Source organism: Pseudorasbora parva, chromosome 12 (genome assembly GCF_024679245.1).
Source record: "Pseudorasbora parva isolate DD20220531a chromosome 12, ASM2467924v1, whole genome shotgun sequence".
NCBI classification, from domain to species: domain Eukaryota; kingdom Metazoa; phylum Chordata; class Actinopteri; order Cypriniformes; family Gobionidae; genus Pseudorasbora; species Pseudorasbora parva.
This window is the reverse complement of record NC_090183.1, coordinates 36,301,721-36,320,504: the sequence shown is the minus strand read 5'-3', so window position 1 is coordinate 36,320,504 and position 18,784 is coordinate 36,301,721. Positions and strand designations below refer to the sequence as shown.

Genomic DNA, 18,784 nt, shown 5'->3' with positions numbered 1-18,784 from the left:
TTTAAAATAAGCACATTTTTGGATGTGCGTCGCCACCGTTATATTTCACATGTGCAACGTCTTGTTTGCTTGCGCTCCGATACCCGCTCTGACTGCTGGATGGCTCGCTTGCTCAACACAACTCAATGTTACAATATGACATAATTCCAGCCAATCAGAGATGAGACTGCTAAATTCTAATAGGCTGGCTTAACAACCTATCACAAGAATCCCTGCATTACTCTACAGCAGACAAGAAAATATACATGGTGGAAATATACATATATAGGATTATGGTTTTTTTTGTCTCTAGTGTCTTTGGACAGCTCTTTGGTCTTGGCCATGTTAGTAGTTGGATTCTTAATGATTGTGTGGGGTGGACAGGCGTCTTTATGCAGCTAACGACCTCAAACAGGGGAATCTAATTTAGGATAATAAATGGAGTGAAGGTGGACATTTTAAAGTCAGACTAACAGATCTTTGAGGGTCAGAATTATAGCTGATAGACAGGTGTTCAAATACTTATTTGCAGCTGTATCATACAAATAAATACTTTTAAAAAATCATACATTGTGATTTCTGGCTCTCTTTTTTAGATTGTCTCACAGTGGACAGGCACCTACAATGACAATTTCAGACCCAAGTGGGAGAACTTGCAAAATAGCAGGGTGTTCAAATACTTATTTTCCTCACTGTATAATAATAAGAAAAATGCAAAATACAAACATTCCTCTTGCCCTTGGTACAAATGATATGACCAATTTGAGTAAAAAAAGTGTAAAAGTGGTCACTATCACACTTTTACTTTGGTAAAAGATAGTGTATTCCTGAATACATGTCAAGGTTACATCAAAACTCCGCACTGGTAAAATAGTTAAGCCCTGGGTTATCTACTTTTAGGCCATAGTGACACTGTATGAGAATGAAAACTTTTGTTTTAAATGTTTTAAAACAAAATTGCAATAAAAATAAAACACACACTTATGAAATCTCCCAAAATGACCAACCTTGTAATGACTTCTGCATGATTGACTTACTGAAAATGCACATCAACCCTTCAATTCACAAAATACCGTGTGCACTCAAGGCACAAAAAACTGTTATTCTATCTAAAGGCTACAATAATCACTAACATAATTCATATGACAAGACTCATTATTATTATTATTATTATTATTATTATTATTATTATTATTATTATTATTATTATGGTTCAAAATGCCCCTTTTAAAGAAAGTCTTTTATTATGACATTATTTTACCGGAAGACTATTTATTTAACACAGAAGAGCGGCAGTTATGGTTTGTTGTTGGTTGTTGTTGTCAGTACGATATAACTCATGTCAGCTTTTTTTTTAAATGAGCTGTTAAAAAAATCGGCGTTTTTAACTTCAACGCATTAAGTGAAATCTTTAAACCCTTAAAAGCTACTTTGTTCACTTTGTTTTATCCAGTTACAGCTCAAGCACAGTGTGCTGATTTACTGAATTCATGTATGCTCCAATAAACCATTGAAGATGCAAACGACAAGACCAAAAGCTGGGAAACCATTGTCTTGTGCTGTTGAAAAGAACCGGGCACGTAACGTTAAGCCACCCATACGCAAAAACACTTACCGGGTAGGATATAATTGGAACCGAGGTGGTAGACTTAAAGAGCTGAGGATAAGGTAGGATTTATCATAAATAATTCCGTAATAGCATCCTCCATTCGTTTGCAGATTGTAAATGTCATGAGAAGTAATGCAATGTAATGACAAATTGCATTGGTTGTTAAGGCACCTTGCTCGGAAGTTCCTTAACCTGTGGATTCAGAAGACATTTGGACGAATAAGAACATCACAAGCCAGGTCCACTGTGTGTAATGTGTTTAATACTCTAAGAAATCGGTCTTTATTTGTGTAATAAAATTGGTATCTTCTTTTTAGATCTCATTACTGTAAAGTGGTCTTGAGGAAGACATTAGGAGCTTGGAAAGATGAGTGGTGGAACTTAAGAAAGGAATGGACCCTAAATATAAGGGCGGATTGCCATTATACGTAAGAGTCTTATATGCTTACAAGGCTGCATGTTTTTTAATTAAAAATACAGTAAAAGCTATAATATTTTCAAATGTTTTCTATTTTAATATATTTTAAAGTATTATTTATTCCTTTGATGGCAAAGCTGAATTTAATTTAGCCATTTCTCCAGTCTTCAGTGTTGGGGGATCTTTCAGAAATCATTCTAATATGATTTGCTTCTTAAAGGAATAGTTCACCCAAACATGGATATTCTGTCATCATTTACTCACGCTCAAGTTTTTCCAAACCTGTATGAATTTCTTTCTTCTGCTGAACACAAAAAGATATTTTGAAGAATGTAGTTCTTCCATATGGGGTGTAATGATAACCTCATTTCCCGATTCAATACATATGACGATACTCCAAGATATTGTAAAAGGTTGATAAAAAATTCTACTGTTGATTAAAATGCTAATTTTGATATTACAGTGGGGTTGGAAATTAATGGGCTTGGACTTGGTGCTGTTAACCAAATGCACAAGACAGTGGTGACACCAGAATAAACATATTAATGATTCTAACGCTAAAAAATACAGAATTATTTTAGATGAATATGTTTGCACTCTGTCACTGATTAGATACATATAAAATAATGTAGGCCTATTTTTTACTGGTAACATAAGACCTTAGGTAGGACCCACAAGTATTCCCCCACTGAATTATTATTATTATATTCAACATTATGAATAGTAGTTTAATGTAGTACTGACAGTAAATCTTTGTAAATGTGAATTCATTTTTGGGTGAACTATACACAATATGGATTGTCACTATCCACGATACACATTGTTGCATTTTTGTATTGCAATATATTGTGACACAATATAGGCTATTGTTACACCCCTGCTTTCATATTCTCATGCTTTCATGCTGATATTCTCACCTAAGCTTACGTTACGCCTATGTCCTACATCATACGTCGGATCAGAGGTCCCCCTTCGACCGGAACTCGACTCTCTCGTGAACGTGTATACAGCCATTGCCGGAAGCCAGTGATTATAGTTTAGAAATTTTTAAATATGGCTAGGTGACGAATAGAAAGTTAAATGAAGAGCATTTATTTGAAATCTTTTCTGTCATTTTTGATTATTATTATTGATGCATTTTTCGTCAACAAAATGTCATTGTTCTGCTTAGCAGTACAATGACAATATGGTCTTTCACTTTAACTTTTTGCTGAATAAGTGTTTTTTTCCCTGCCCATTGTAGGTATATACTTTACAGCAAAACCTTTCAAGCCTGGCAGGAGTACGTTGCTATCCAGAGAGAAGAAAAGAAGAAACTGGAACTTGCAATCAGTTTTGGTATGTAGACTGCTATTCTATTAATATTTGAGTTCCAACATATTAACTGAATATTTGTACTGCAGAGACGGAGCACAAGCTGCGTTGTGTGTGGAATGGCTGGGAACTGTACCTGGACATGTGTCGCATGAAACAAAGGATGCAAGAAGCAGCAGTACAGCACGAGAGACTCGCTGTACTGAAGTGAGCATTGCTGTCATGTGGTGTTAGACCAACAATGCAGAGATACATTTATAAAAGTAAAGCAGAACGATACATAATATACAGTGTTACAATCCTGGTGTAGGTTTGTGGGTGTAACATAAATGACAGACTTGAATATGACAATTTTATATTTTTTAATGAAAAGTAAGTATATAATCACAAATCAATCAATAAAACTTAAATAAATAACATGATTTGTTGAAGGTTTGGAAAGATTTATAATGTTTTATGCTTTAGTCTCTCTTTATAGCTTCTTTTATTTGATCAAAAAATAAGTAAAAGACAGTAATAATATTGTGGAAATGTATTATAATTTAAAAGAACTGTTTTCTATTTTAATACATTTAAAAATATATATAAATATTATTTAATTTCATATAATTTTTTCTTGTGACGGCAGCTCCCATGACTTCAGTCTTCAGTCTTGAATCATTTTAATATGCTGATTTTTGGTGCTAAAGAAAAAGTGGTATTTTAAATATTATTGTTAATGTTTTAAAGCATTGTGCTGCTTAATTTTTTTGTAGAAACCATGATGCATTTTTTAAGATGTGTTGATGAATAGAAAGTTCGGAAGAACAGCATTTATTTGGAATAGAAGTCTTGTACAATTCTAAATGTATCACTTTTGATTAATTTAATGCATTTTTGCTGATTAAAAGTATCAGATTCTTTTTTAAAAACTCAAACTTTTTAACAATATTATATATGATATATATAAGATGCATGTGTAACAGTGAAGTGAATGCCTATGTATAGTGGCCTACAAGGAAAATACTAATGTGAAATAATGTTGGTTATTAAAGGTGGGTTTGGAGTGTGTGGAACTTGGCACTACAGCACAGAGATGTGGCTTACCATCAAGAAGATCTTGCCTTGCAACACTGGGCTCATACTGTACATAGCAGAGTAAGTATGAGCATGTATATAACAGAGTACCATGTCTAGTTTGGGTGATCTTTAAAATGGCTGTTCTTTACAGGCATGGCTGCGCTGGAGAGAAGGGTTGAAACGTGCCTGTGTTTTGAAAGAGAAGGAGTCCAAAGCTCGTCATCACTATTGTCTTCAGCTGTTAAGACATACACTTAATGGATGGATAAGGCACACAGAGAACAGACAGGCTAAGAACAAGACAACAGGTGGAATTCATTTTTATATTTATTATATATGCCACTGTTCAAAATATTTGGGATCAGAGCAATTTTTTCAAAGAAATAAATGCTTTTATTCAGCAAGGACAAACGTTGCTCACAATTGAGAGTGAAATAATTTACAGTGATACAAAAGATTATTTTTAAAAGGTTCTTTAAACTTTCTATTCCTCAAAGATTATTGAAGGAGTAACATATCAGTTTCCACAAAAGTATTAAGTATCACAACTGTTTTCAGCATTGATGATAATAATAAGAAATGTTTCTTGAGCACCAAATCAGCATATTAAAATTATTTCTGAAGGATAAAATGACTGCTTTGCCATCACAGGAATGCTATTTAAAATTGTAAAAATATTTCATAATGTTTTTATTTGTACTGTATTTTTAATCAAATAAATGCAGGCTTGAGACAAACCCCAAACTTGTATTAAATATGGATTTTTTCCATTTTTTTGTTGTTGCTATAACTTGAGTTACAGTGGGATACTGATCTGTCACAATTATGCTTTCCTTTTTTGCGTTTTATGCATTAGTTTGAATCACATTTCATTTGTCTTCTGTGTTGCAGCTGTTGCTCAGGATGTATGGCGTGTCTCTGTGCTGGAGAGGTTCTGGTGTCAGTGGTGTAATGTGCTGCAATCCAGGCATGCTGAGAAAGACAGAGGACAGAGAGCAGACCAACTGGCCCAGCACGGCTCCCAACGGCTGGCGTTCTCCCACTGGAGACACTGTATCTTTGCTTACACAGTTGAACAGAAAGTCCGCATTTACTTTTATACTCCAAGAAGAAATAAAATGTCAATGAAAGCATGATAATACATAGTGCAGTTGTTTTCCTGATCTGTTATGTAGATGTTAGTATCTGCTCACAGAAGGCTAAAAGAGAAAAGGCTGCCATGCATCACAGACATCTCTATCTTCTGGTTAGTGGTGTACTTGTTCTTAAAGGTTTTTAAATGTTATTATATAGCTTTCTTTAAAAAAATCTTGCTTATTTGTAATGGTTTTGTATTTCTTCACAGCGTTTGGGTTTAAAAGGCTTTGCTCTAAACGTCACTCACAGTAAAACTCATCGTCTCAACAAGAACCTTAGTGTCCAACATCATCATCACATTGTAAGAACAACACAAAAAGAGAACATAAAGACACACATGACAGAACTGTCCTTAAACTTTACATACAGCTCTGGAAAAAATTAAGAGACCACTTTACATTGATTTCTCAATGTTAAAGGGGTGTTTCCGTGTTTTTTTCTAAGCTTGGTTGTGTTTATGGGGTGCAGTATAACATGTCTTTATACTTCTTTTCTTTTTTTAAACGCTGTATTTGTCTCATATTTTACCTTTATTCCACACCGCTGTCTCCATTTTTTCTTTGAACTTTGTTTGCTTCCTGCTTCTATGAAGCCCATCCTTCTGAAAAATGCAATGGTCTTAGATTGGTTAGATGGCCAAATGTAGTTTCATGTATTTTTATTGGCTGAAGTGCCAAACACAGGTTGCCGGAAATGCCACGCCCCTTACCATTACAGACAGAAGTCACATCTGCGGTGACAAGCAAGGGTTTATTATGCACCAACCAGGGATGAAGCTTGTTGTAGTCCAAACTGGATGTTTTTGTAGGCAATAAACTGCCATAACTTTGAAAGACAATATCTCCGTTTGCAATGAACTTCCAGCACTGTAACTTTGAAGATACTGTTTATGCTCAAGCAGCAACATTACACAATAACTAAAGTTAAAAAGGTGAAATCGCATGCAACCATCCCTTTAAGTGGTCTCTTAATTTTTTCCAGAGCTGTATTTGTGTAAATCCAATTTTCCATGATACATTTTTTTTTAAATCAAAGAGTTCATTGTGCTATGAAAACAACTAAGTTTCAGTACTAAAAACATATTATTATAATAACACCTAGTCTACCAGTATTTCTATCAGTAATGATTATGAACGTTTCGTCATACAGTTGTGCCGAGTTTAATTGTCAGAAATGGATACTGATGTTTTCCAGTTGCTGGCGAGGTGTTGGAAAGTCTGGCAGTTGCGCTTGGATCAGGCTGAGGACAGAAGTCTGCAACCCCGGATGAGTGTTGCGCAAACTCATCACAAGTTAGTTACATGAATGAGTTTAATATTTTCACTGTTGACAAAACAACAGTTCTGCTTTTGCTTTTTAATTTAAAGCATGCCATATATATTCAGCAAAAAAGAAACCTGCTAATTTCTTGTACAAAAAACATTTGTATAAGATTCAACAAATGAAACTTAAACGGAACAAATTACAAAGATATTTGACAAACAGAAATGGAATAATGAGTCTCTGAATAAAGCGGGGGTCAATATCAAAAGTAGCAGTCAGTTTGTGGTGTGTCCTACAGTACATCTCATCTTCATGGACTGAGCCAAATTTGCCAGTTCTTAGAGTGAGATGTTACCCCACTTATCCACTATAGCAGGGGTTTTCAAACTTTATGATACCAAGGACCCCCAAATATGATGAACCTTTTATGAGGGACCCCCTTCCTAAAATCCATCTATTTTTATGTATGAAAAAAACATGTAAACATTATAAATACAACATATTGTTTCCAAACTTAAATCGGCTATACTTAATAATCAAAAATGATTTATATAAGCACTGAGGATCTTAACATACTGCGAACAGATAGAAGTAGCTCCGGCTGCAATGTTCTTCCGCAAGATGCATGCACCTGTAAACCGTTTGTGTCATAAGGACTGTTCCACAGGTGTGTGCGCAAAAATTGTTTATCATTGAGCAAACATGAAAAACATTGTTTAAACACTTTCCAATTGAGATCTGTAAAGCTTATATAGATTTTACAAAATTATCTTTAAAATACAGTTTCTTTTATTTGCTGAGTTTATATATTTTAGTTCATGAATAAACATGGGTTGAGCTTTGAGACTTTTAAACTGTTGTTATTAATCAATAGATTCTCTGTGCTGAGATTTTGTCTTCATCGTTGGAGAAAAGGTCTTAAAGAGCAGAGACAAATGCAGGTAGCGAGCACACTTTCTGACCCTCTCATTATCTTATCATAGGTCACCTGCAAATATTGATGGACTTGTTGTTTTTGTTTTGTGCCTTAAAAATGCCTAATATTTGATCACACATTCTGTGTATATGTATGTGTAGGAGTTGGAGCTTCGTGCTGATGCCTGCTTTGCACGTCATATCTTCCCACAATGTGTAAACACTTGGATGGAGTTCACAGCACAACGCACAGAGAAACGAGAGCAGAAAGAAAGAGCTAAACAACATTACAAGTGGGTTTCTGTGGCTAAATAGTATCTGCATGTAGATATCCATGTCTGTTGTATTGTACTGAAAATGTAAAAAATGTTCTCTGTATAGGCAACGATCTTGCAGTTGGGCATTTTATACATGGTGGAGAAGCTTGGAGGTACAAAGAGATCAGAGACTTGCTGAAAGAACGGTATGCTGACAACCATGAATATACATTGCCATTCAAAATTTTGGGTCGACAAGATTTTCATTGTCTCTCTTAATAAGTAGTCCATATATTTCTTGTAGGCTGTGCTGCATGCCGAGCATGTGTGTTGTGTCCGTGCTTGGTCTAAGTGGTCCTGCAGTGCTGTACAGTGTAGAGAGGAGAGATTCAAACAAGCAGCAGCCGACTCACTTTACAAACACACTCTTCTACGAAAGGCCCTGAACCAATGGAGAAACCTTGTCGCTGACATACAAACCAGGTGTGAATCAGATAATAATAATAATAGTAGCATCAGGAAGTACATCTCAATAAATCACTAAGTTTCAGCTTTTTATGTTGTTGGTCAGTCAGAGACATTTCAAGCAGGCACAGGGTCACGATGGACAGCGGTGTCTGAGAAAAGCCATGGCAGACTGGCATCAGGTACGAGTAGCACAACTGGATCTATCCACTGTTACGTTATGAAATATTACACAATCTAAAGTAAACCTGAGCTTGTTTAACAGTATGTAGATCACAAAAGACAGAAAAAAGAGAAACGTGCACAAATGGAGAAACACCACCACAGCAAATTGCTCAAACATGCTCTGGAAGCTTGGAAGGTATGAATATCATGTTTGTTTTGACACAGTATACAGTATATCTACAAATATTGCTGTAATATACTACTGTATTTTATATTGTGTATATACAAAGCTTGCAGCTCTGAAACTAAACTCATTATTTTTACATGCATACATGTAGTCGTACCATTTGCAGACTCAATCGATTAACAAAACTGTGGAGTGCCATTACCAGGAGCATCAGCAACATCTGGTCAGGTATTATTAAAATATAATATTTAATATCATTTTTGTAGTGTTTATTTAAAGAGATGTAATCTATCTTTTTTATTTGTTTCTGCAGGAGAATGTTCTGTTCATGGAGAATAAACGTGTCACAGTTTATGGATGAGAGAGAGAAGGAAAACAGAGCTAAATGTTTTTCTCAAAAGCACCTTTTATCTCGGGTGCTTATACCCTACAAAATAATTTATATAACATAAGTAAAAAAAATCATATTTATCAGTACAATTTTGTCATTTTACATTTTATGTGTTGTATAGGTGTTTCTGGCATGGCGACAGAGGACGGCATCTGCTCAGCTTCATCGTCATCAACAGGAGGAAACCCTGAAACGAGCTCAAATACACCTAGAGAAATGTACATTGGTTACATAACTAGCACTGTTATTAGTCCGAGTAATGATGAAATTATTCAGTGTTGTATTTATGCTGTTAGTACACATGCAGGTGGCTTTGAGAAGATGGAGAGAGCGAAGCACAGAGGTAAAGGATGAGAGACTGGCGAATGACAGGGCCAACAGACACTACAGCAGAATGCTGGGAAAAAGAACTCTCAACACATGGACCAGCAATATTCACCACTACAAAACATATCAGGTTCCCAAGCCCCATTCTTACTTATTTGTTTTTTATGCATATATATTTGAACTTGTATATAATATTTATGTATGTGCTTGCATATGTTATATGTATGTATGTATGTAATAAGTTTGTGTTTACATAATGTGTGCATACTGTGTTTATAAAAACACACACATGCATGTATATATTTAAGAACAGAATAGTTCTTACACACGTATATATTAAATAAAACAAATGTATATTTTGGATGCTATTTATCATGATTTATCGATATAACAGCACTTATATGTTTGCATATATATAATATAATATAATACACACAAATGTATGCTTTTTAGGTAATGAAGAAAAGAAGCTTTGAGCTTCACAGGTTGAGGATTTATCAGCGCTTTTTTATTTGCTGGAGAACACAGGTGAGTTTTGATTTAGCAAAGTGTTCAATCATATTTGAAGTTTATTATAAAACAGTCATAGTTGCTGATTGGTCAGTACAACATTCCATCTAGTAACTGTTATGACATGAGCAAATATTGAATGGTTCAATCAATTCCCAAAGAACAAAATCAAGTTTCATCCTACATTTTTCTAAGAGACAAGCCATTTAACTCAGATATATGTCACAATATGGAAGAAAAGATGATCATCTATTTCATGTACACTTAGAACAGGCTGTTGTTTAAATATAGCTGTAGTTGTAATATTAAAGTTTTCTTATAGTCTCGTTTACTGTACAGTATAAGCTGCTGACATTGCATAATTTCCTTTTTTGAGCTGAAGCTACTTATGATTGATTGTTACTGTCTCTTTGAAGATTCTATATTGTATTTTTTTTTGTCTGAGTTTGAATGATTATGACACACAGCTGCAGAGCAGAAGAAGAGAGGCGGAGCAAACTGAAACTGCCCTTTGGCATTGGTCCCTCAACCTACAGGCCAAGGTAATGCCAGATCTTGCACTGCCTATCATTGACAATTCATGTTTCCTGCAACTGCATAGTCTCATACAGTTTGGTCTGTATGCTTTAGGTGTTTTTCGTGTGGCAGCTGTGGATCGCAGAACGTCAGAGAAAACAGAAGCGTTTGACTGAGGCAGCTCAGTTTTACAGAGATGAACTGTTGAGAGAGGGTGTCACACACATCCTCACGCACACGGCACATATGAGTGCTTTCTCATCTAATATTGCCCAGCACAGCTATGAACAGGTGCTGTTTCTATAGTTACTGTAAATTAATTATAGAGTCTATAGAGTATATGTGTCTGTATTAGTTTACATTGCTATAAATAATCCTCATCAAATACAGAGCTGTCGTCACCTTCAAGAAGTGGTAAGGCGGTGTGCCGTTCGATGGAAGCAACGGGCACTGTGCAAGCCTGTCAAGGGTAAAATAGTGCCGTCAAAAGTCAGCCACCCCAAGAAGTGTGTGTCTTTTTTTCTGCCGGAAGACCACATCCCCATTCCAACTCCCTCTCCAATCAGGAGCCAAGCAGCAGAGCAGAGGCAGAAAGATTCCATCATCAATCACCTGTGAGTCAAAGTCGTTCTTATTGCAAATGTTAATCCTGATCTTAAAATCTTAAAAATGTATTAAGTTCAAACCAGGGACATTTTAGTTTAAAGTTTTTATTAATATTTTAAATACATTTTTATTTTTTTATTTTATTTTAATCTACAATTTGAGTTATTTTGTTACATTAAAATGTCCATAAAGTTGTTGTTGGTTATATTTTATTTCTGTTAACGTTTATTTTATTTAAAGCAGCAAAAACCTTTTTAATGCTTTTAGATGGTTGAATTTAACTAATAACCCTGGTTAGAACACCTGTCAGTGGAGAAACATGCATTCATAGTGTAATTATGAAAACTATAACAAATAGGTATCATAGGAAAAGAATAAGTAGTTTATGATACATCTTAATTTAATTTCTTATTTTATTTAAATTTTATTATTTAAAATAATTCTGATTAACATGTCTCGAGTAAACCTGATCCTCCTGTTTTGTCAGCAGTTGGTCAGTTCGAACATCAAGACTGCAACCAAGAAGACCAGATGACCTCCTGCAGTCCCCAGCCAAACCTCTGCCACATGACTTCAAGATCAGCAGGTGTAGTACTCGCACAAACTTTAAGACCTAATCAAACACAATGATTTTGTTCATATACTAATGAGGATATACCTTTCTCTATGGTGCTTCAGTAGTCAGAGGGTGTCTGTAAGAGAGACTACATTTCCTTCAGTCTCCTCCAGAAGTCTTTCCTTTCCTTCTACGTTACCCTTTGTCTCTTTGACCCACAACCAACTTGAGTCACCTGCAATGGTACTACAACCTAAGTTCCTCCCAGTCAAACCTGGTTCTCCAGGATATATTTCTGCTACCGGCCAGGACATACTGCTTCCTCCATCTTCATTTACTGCCTCAGTATCACATGGAAAGGTAATCATGATGGTGTCAGAACACTTGTTTGTTCTTCTTAGGCTATGACAAAAAATGGTGTTGTACAATGTTACTTTTTATTTATCTTTTTTTCCCCAGGCACTTATTATTTACTCAGGCTTACATGTAGAAAAATAGTAGTTTGGCTTAAATGTAAATTGCCAGTTCTCTAGAAATATAAGGTTTACTTTTTCCTGTTTTACAGCAAAAAAGCTTGAGGAATGAGGAGCCTCTACTGCATTCTACTCATTTCACTTCCCACCTTCTCCCAAAACAAGGTAAAAAAAAAACATAGTTTTGATAATATGAAGTAGGGTACCAAGACCCTTTTAGAGTGCTTTCACACTAGCCCTTTTGGCGCTCACCTGGGTTAGATTTTCGTCAGAGTTCGGTTTGTTTGGATGATGTGAACACTTTCTTCCGAACTCCGGTGCGCACCCACAAACCGTAGCCAAATCCACTTAAAATGTGGTCTGGGGTTAGGTTCATGTGAATTCAGTATGGTACGCTGCTGATGTGAACGCAATCGTTCTATTATGACATATGATTTGATTGTGTTTTGTGTTTTTTTAACTCATTGTCCTGACAAGTGTGACTGACATACTGCAAAAAGAGCGCCTTATATAATATCCTCAAAAAGTTGATTTATTTCACAAATTCCATTCAAAAAGTGAAACTTTTGGTATTTGTGTAACTTCTGGAATTTGTATATTTTAGTCCTTCATTACACACAGACTGATATATTTCAAATGTTCATTTCTTTTAATTTTGATGATTATAACTGACAATTAAGGAAAATCCCAAATAGAAAATAAGAATATTGTAAAAAGGTTCAATATTGAAGACACATGGTGCCACACTCTAATCAGCTAATTAACTCAAAACACCTGCAAAGGCCTTTAAATGGTCTCTCAGTCAAGTTCTGTAGGCTACCCAATCACAGGAAAGACTGCTGACCTGACAGTTGTCCAAAAGACGATAATAGACACCTTGCACAAGGAGGGTAAGACACAAAAGGTCATTGCAAAAGAAGCTGGCTGTTCACAGAGCTCTGTGTCCAAGCACAAGGGTAGTCAGGAAGGGAAGGAAAAGATGTGGTAGAAAAAAAGTGTACAAGCAATAAGGATAACCGCACCCTGGAAAGATTTTTGAAACAAAGCCCATTCAAAAAGGTGGGGGAGATTCATAAATAATGAACTGCAGCTGGAGTCAGTGCTTCAAGAACCACTATGTACAGTGGTGTACAGACGTATGCAAGACATGGGTTTCAGCTGTCACATTCCGTGTGTCAAGCCACTCTTGACCAAGAGACAGCGTCTGAAGCGTCTTGTCTAGCCTAAAGACAAAAAGGACTGCTGAGTGGTCCAAAGTTATGTTCTCTGATGAAAGTAGATTTAGCATTTCCTTTGGAAATCAGGGTCCCAGAGTCTAGAGGAAGAGAGGAGAGGCACACAATCCACGTTGCTTGAGGTCCAGTGTAAAGTTTCCACAGTCAGTGATGGTTTGGGGTGCCCTGTCATCTGCTGGTGTTGGTACACTGTGTTTTCTGAGGTCCAAGGTCAACACAGCCGTATACCAGGAAGTTTTTGAGCACTTCATGCTTCCTGCTGCTGACCAACGTTATGGAGATGCACATTTCATTTTCCAACAGGACTTGGCACCTGCACACAGTGCCAAAGCAACCAGTACCTAGCTTAAGGACCATGGTATCCCTGTTCTTAATTGGCCAGCAAACTTGCCTGACCTTAACCCCATAGAAAATCTATGGGATATTGTGAAGAGGAAGATGCGATATGACAGACACAACAATACAGAAGAGCTGAATGCCTCTATCACCTGGGTTATCATATCACCTGAGCAGTGCCACAGACTGATCGACTCCATGCCACGCCGCATTGCTGCAGTAATTCAGGCAAAAAAGCCCTAACTAAGTATTCAGTGCTATACATGCTCATAATTTTCATGTTCATACTTTAAAGTTTGACAAGATTTGTTAAAAATAATTTGTTTGTATTAGTCTTGAGTAGTACATTTTCGGAGATTTATTAAAAAATTAAAAGAAATAAACATTAGAAATATATCATTCTGTGTGTAATAAATGAAAATACTATACAAGTTTTACTTTTTGAATGGAATTAGTCAAATAAATCAACTTTTTGATAATATTCTAATTATATGACCAGCACCTGTATATCTAATTTCTGCTCATCCTCAGCATTCTTTAGAGTATTTGCGGCAGATGCATGTAAGTGCTAGCCTGACAAGCCAGACCCACATCAAGATGTTTGGTGTGGAATCTCACCATTGACAGGGCTCAATCCGAGGGGCGGGATAAACGGTTGTCTTTCAAACTCCCTCTGCACGCGATAGGATAGCGCTACAACCAACCAAAACAACGAAGGTGAAATGGAGCTTGTTGATTGCATAGACGGTTAATAGATTAAACATTCGCCGTATCCGGTCGGCAAAACTCGAACACATCTTCCCTTTTTAAGAATGACTTCAGTGCCGTTCTTTTCTCAGAGAAAAGCTTAACTCCAAGTCTTCCAGAGTCGTGGTCAAAGCTGATTCGAAAGACCACCGTTCGCCAGTTTCTGTGTTTACTAGAAGCACGAGCGCAACTCGGCCGTCGTCATTATGTTAAGCCCACCGATTTTATACACGATGTGATTGGCCCGACCAGATTTTGGCGTTTACAGCTCAGAAGTGTATTGAGAGTTGCTAGACGACACTCGCGGGCAGATTAGATTTGCTGCTGCTAGGGTGCGTCTAGATTTCTAGGCTATGTAAGTGCCATTTATGTACTGAAGCTTTGGTAACAAAACAAACGGTTCAAAATCAAAAAATATAAAAGTGAGGTGAGCAACGCTATTCATTTTGCCACCTTCTTGATCGCTGTTGTTACCAAGCAACTGGGGAAACAGCTGCTGCTTTGATGACGCTTTTGAAAGTAACTTGACACTTTAAATAAAGATTGTATCAATTACATTGTTACACCAGTAGTTGGCGACAAGTGACTGTTATAAAATGAACCATTCAAGAGATTCGTTCAAAAAAACGCAGATTCATCCAGTAATGAAACAAGTGATGTCTTTAAATATTCAAATTGATTAAATATTTTTAAATCGACCTCTTGTAAATTACATGTTATTTTAATTAGTTATCTATTATATTCAAAAATGTGGGAGAATCATGATCTCCATTTATCTAGAATTGTGCGGTTCTAATATGAAGGGAGTTTTCCTTTTTTTAGTTCACTAGTGTGAGGTCCTGTGACCATTTAAGACATTACACTTTTCATTTGTCCAATGTAGGTGTGCTTGAGAGATTACCCGAGCAGGAAGAAGAGAATGAGGAAGATGAGGCTGTGGATATGGAGCAAACTGAAAATCTCACCAAAGAACTACTAGATATTAGACTGGAAATGCAACAATACCAGCAAGACAGAAAACAGCTACAGTACGTTAATCTGACTTTCAATTGGATGAATATACAGTGTTCAGAATTATTATTCTAAACACATTATTCTAATTAATTAAGTTATTACGTACATACACACATACTCAAATGTACATTTGAATAGTATCTTTATACTTTTTTGTTTGTTTTTCTGAAGTGATCCTGCTGTAAAAGCCACAAATCTTCTAAAAGTGAAACCAATACTTTGGAAATGCATTTTAAGCCTGAAGCTGTTTCTTGTATTTGAAAAAAAAAAAAAAAAAGTAAATTGACTCTCCAGCTGTAGTTTGACTGAATCAACATATTAAAGTGGTTTATTTATTCTAGCACACACAAGGAAACTTGGAATGAATAGTTGTTTCTGCGACATTTAAATGACTAATAAGGTGAAAATATGTGGGTTCTTAACATGTTATATTGCAGAAAGGAATGTTTTGGATTTCCAAAAGGGGTATGTGACGACAAATCTAATCACCTTCATATAAAAACACTGCACCTAATGAGACGTCTTCAATAATATAGTGAAATCATCCTGCGTTTGTGTGTATTTAGGACATGGCGTAAACTCCAAAAGGTCTTGAATAGCTGGCTCGCAACAACAGGCATTGAAGGAGAAACTGAGGAAAGAGAAAGCGTCTTAAAAGAGTTAAATGAGGTATCCATATCTAACTTTCTCTCTTGCACACACTCCTACACCTAAGGTAAAGGATTGTCAAATAACAATACGGGGCAACATTCTTGGTTCCTCAGACTGCACTATCGCAGGACACTGGTGGTTTACATTTAACACGCATATTTTTGGAAACTTTGCGTATAAACGTAAATCTAAAATGCTCAAAACCAGCTGTGAGGAGTGTTCATAGATAAATGTTACAGATTGCTTAAAACCTTGCTTTTATGTATGATATGCAATACTGTGTGTGTGTGTGTGTGTGTGTGTGTGTGTGTGTGTGTGTGTGTGTGTGTGTGTGTGTGTGTGTGTGTGTGTGTGTGTGTGTGTGTGTGTGTGTGTGTGTGTGTGTGTGTGTGTGTGTTATATGAGACAGTAGATATGTTAATCTCTGGTTTTATTTTTCAACTTTCAAAGTAATTTTTCATAATGTTTTAATATGATGTTTCTTTGCAGCTTGAGAGTCGCATTTCTTCTCTGTCTTTGAGATTAAACAAGCAGAAACCCTCCATGATTTGCCATGCTGCCAGAGTTAACACCATCCAGAGCCGACTACTACTACCACCCATGGTTACTACAAAAACACCTACCAAGTTTGGAATACACCGGTAGACTAATATATTGTGCAAACCCATTATCCTAGAAATAGATCTAAACAATATTGTATAAAGTCTTTGTGTCAATTTAAAACCTATTTTTTATTTCTTTTGTAATTTATAAAATGCACTGTTGTAAATACTTCCTTTTCAATAAAGCCTTGAAAAACATGTTTTGATGTTTTGAGATTTCTTATATAATTACTTTTTTTTATTTGCGATGATATGGGCTACCTGTATTAAATGGCTAAATTTCTGCCAAGATTCTCTCAAAGTTTTGTTTTTTGTTTTTCTGTTACAGTAATATATTACTACGTTTTTCAAAGTAATGTTCACATATGAAGAAAAGAAAAAAAAAAGACATTTTGAACGTTTAGAGAACATTCAGAATTAACGTTTTGATAACGTAAGAACGTTAGCAAAACGGTCATGGAACAGGTTTTTGTTAGTTATGATGGATGATCCTAATCTTGGAATCTTCATTTGGATGTAGAGGCTACGCCTCGACACCTGGATATGTTGCTGCTTCAGTGGCGTAAATCCAGTAGCATTTAATACCAACACAATTCAAAACAAAAGGCGCTTTCTGGAAATGTCATAAAACGCCAAGCAAGAAAAGATGCCTGGACGAGAATGGTCCACGTGACGAGTTCCAGTAATATTTTCCATATGCGCACATTTATTATAAGAACTATTCGCTTTGAAAACACCCGCTTGCCCAATACACTTTTTTAGGCTCGCGCAAACCTAGGCAATGAGATTTTTAGTAGGTGACCATGCACGTTCCATTGAAACTTCTGTACAGGAATCGGTGTAGACAGTGTCTGTGATTTTTCCCAGAGGAGATGTCTGATACTATGATGAAGCAAGTGAGAGTTGTTGTTGTCATTCTACTGCTGTTCACCACCAACAGCTGTGGTAAGTTCGAGCTCGCTATTGAAATTAAGAAAAGCAGAAAAATAATTACTTGCATATTCTCAAGGTTTTTAATGTATTTCAGGATTAGGGAGTAAATAGAAATGTCTGCTGCTCTGCCAGAATTTTCAGTAGCAATGGTTGCAAAATGTTGCACCCAACAGCCACAATTGTTTTTGTTAAATACCGAAAATTGCCAATTAGCGTAATGCACGCGCAAGCACATATCCTATCTACTCAGGATAATATCACAAAATTTTAAATTGTTTATCACAACGTGCGAATAATTCAAAAAGGGGTCTATTTTTTTCTAGTAATTTTTGTAAGATCCTGTAATTTTTAATATTTGTGAAGCGTGTAAATTAATAATGAATTAATAAAATATTCATTTTAACGATGTGTGTGACGTGTAAATAAATAATAATGTAATAGATTACGTTCTAAGTTTGGAGTTAGAGAATTGTTTCATATTTCCAAATAGATCATGAGCCACACATAAATGCAAATATATGTTGTGACAATAATAGCACATTTGCAAATATTTTATTTATGAATAATTTGTTTAACTCCTAACATGATGGCTTTTTGATCTCATTCTGTTTATGTGTGATTTTCATTTCTGTGAATCTCATTGTCAGATCTCATTTATTTGTGGATCATCAATCTGTTTATTTGGAAATATGAATTATAATACTAATGGAAAGTTGATATAGAGCTAATCTTCTCTTGTGAAAGCAACTTTATTTAATTAAATGTTAGTTGAAAACACTTTATTCGACTATTTGCATAGCAGTATGCAAAACGGGAAAAAAAGTTTATTAATGAAAAATACTCCTCAATGAAATCATTGTAATGTCTTTCTCATTTTGCTGCATTATTTGGTCTTCTCTAAAATCTCTATGGTTTCCCTCCCCACCATAAAAACATTATATTTGTGAAATTGACATAATATTACTTTAAATGTTCTGTAAATGTATGCCTATACCTGCATTCAGGTAAGAAGATTCGCTGGTGTACAGTATCAGAGCCGGAGCAGAGAAAGTGTGCAGAGCTGGCCAAAGCACTGGTCGCTGTCCTTCCACCTGCAGCCGTCACAGCCTTCGCGCGTCT

The 18,784-nt window shown here is 35.8% G+C and overlaps 1 protein-coding gene across 5 annotated transcripts; it reads left to right on the top strand.

The window, feature by feature from the left end:
• The first annotated feature begins 1,259 nt into the window (after positions 1–1,259).
• sfi1 (SFI1 centrin binding protein) lies at positions 1,260–18,767 on the top strand. Of its 5 annotated transcripts, none has more exons than XM_067460113.1 (33): positions 1,260–1,647; positions 1,756–1,827; positions 1,906–2,016; positions 3,250–3,344; positions 3,410–3,527; positions 4,355–4,457; positions 4,531–4,687; positions 5,271–5,432; positions 5,555–5,625; positions 5,725–5,817; positions 6,711–6,808; positions 7,654–7,720; positions 7,857–7,987; positions 8,076–8,157; positions 8,256–8,434; positions 8,523–8,598; positions 8,682–8,777; positions 8,920–8,996; positions 9,082–9,184; positions 9,281–9,377; positions 9,456–9,616; positions 9,940–10,014; positions 10,464–10,538; positions 10,627–10,803; positions 10,903–11,126; positions 11,606–11,704; positions 11,797–12,034; positions 12,240–12,312; positions 15,349–15,493; positions 16,046–16,148; positions 16,620–16,771; positions 17,600–17,677; positions 18,670–18,767. In XM_067460113.1, exons 1-32 carry the CDS (start codon positions 1,496–1,498, stop codon positions 17,610–17,612), a joined length of 3,675 nt encoding a protein of 1,224 aa, XP_067316214.1. In that variant the 5' UTR covers positions 1,260–1,495; the 3' UTR covers positions 17,613–17,677; positions 18,670–18,767. The 5 variants fall into 5 exon arrangements, with proteins under 5 accessions (XP_067316214.1, XP_067316215.1, XP_067316218.1 ...); XM_067460114.1 differs by having other exon boundaries at positions 11,609–11,704; positions 18,670–18,766; XM_067460117.1 differs by lacking the exons at positions 17,600–17,677; positions 18,670–18,767 and adding an exon at positions 15,917–15,944 and having other exon boundaries at positions 16,620–16,757.
• Positions 18,768–18,784: the final 17 nt, after the last annotated feature.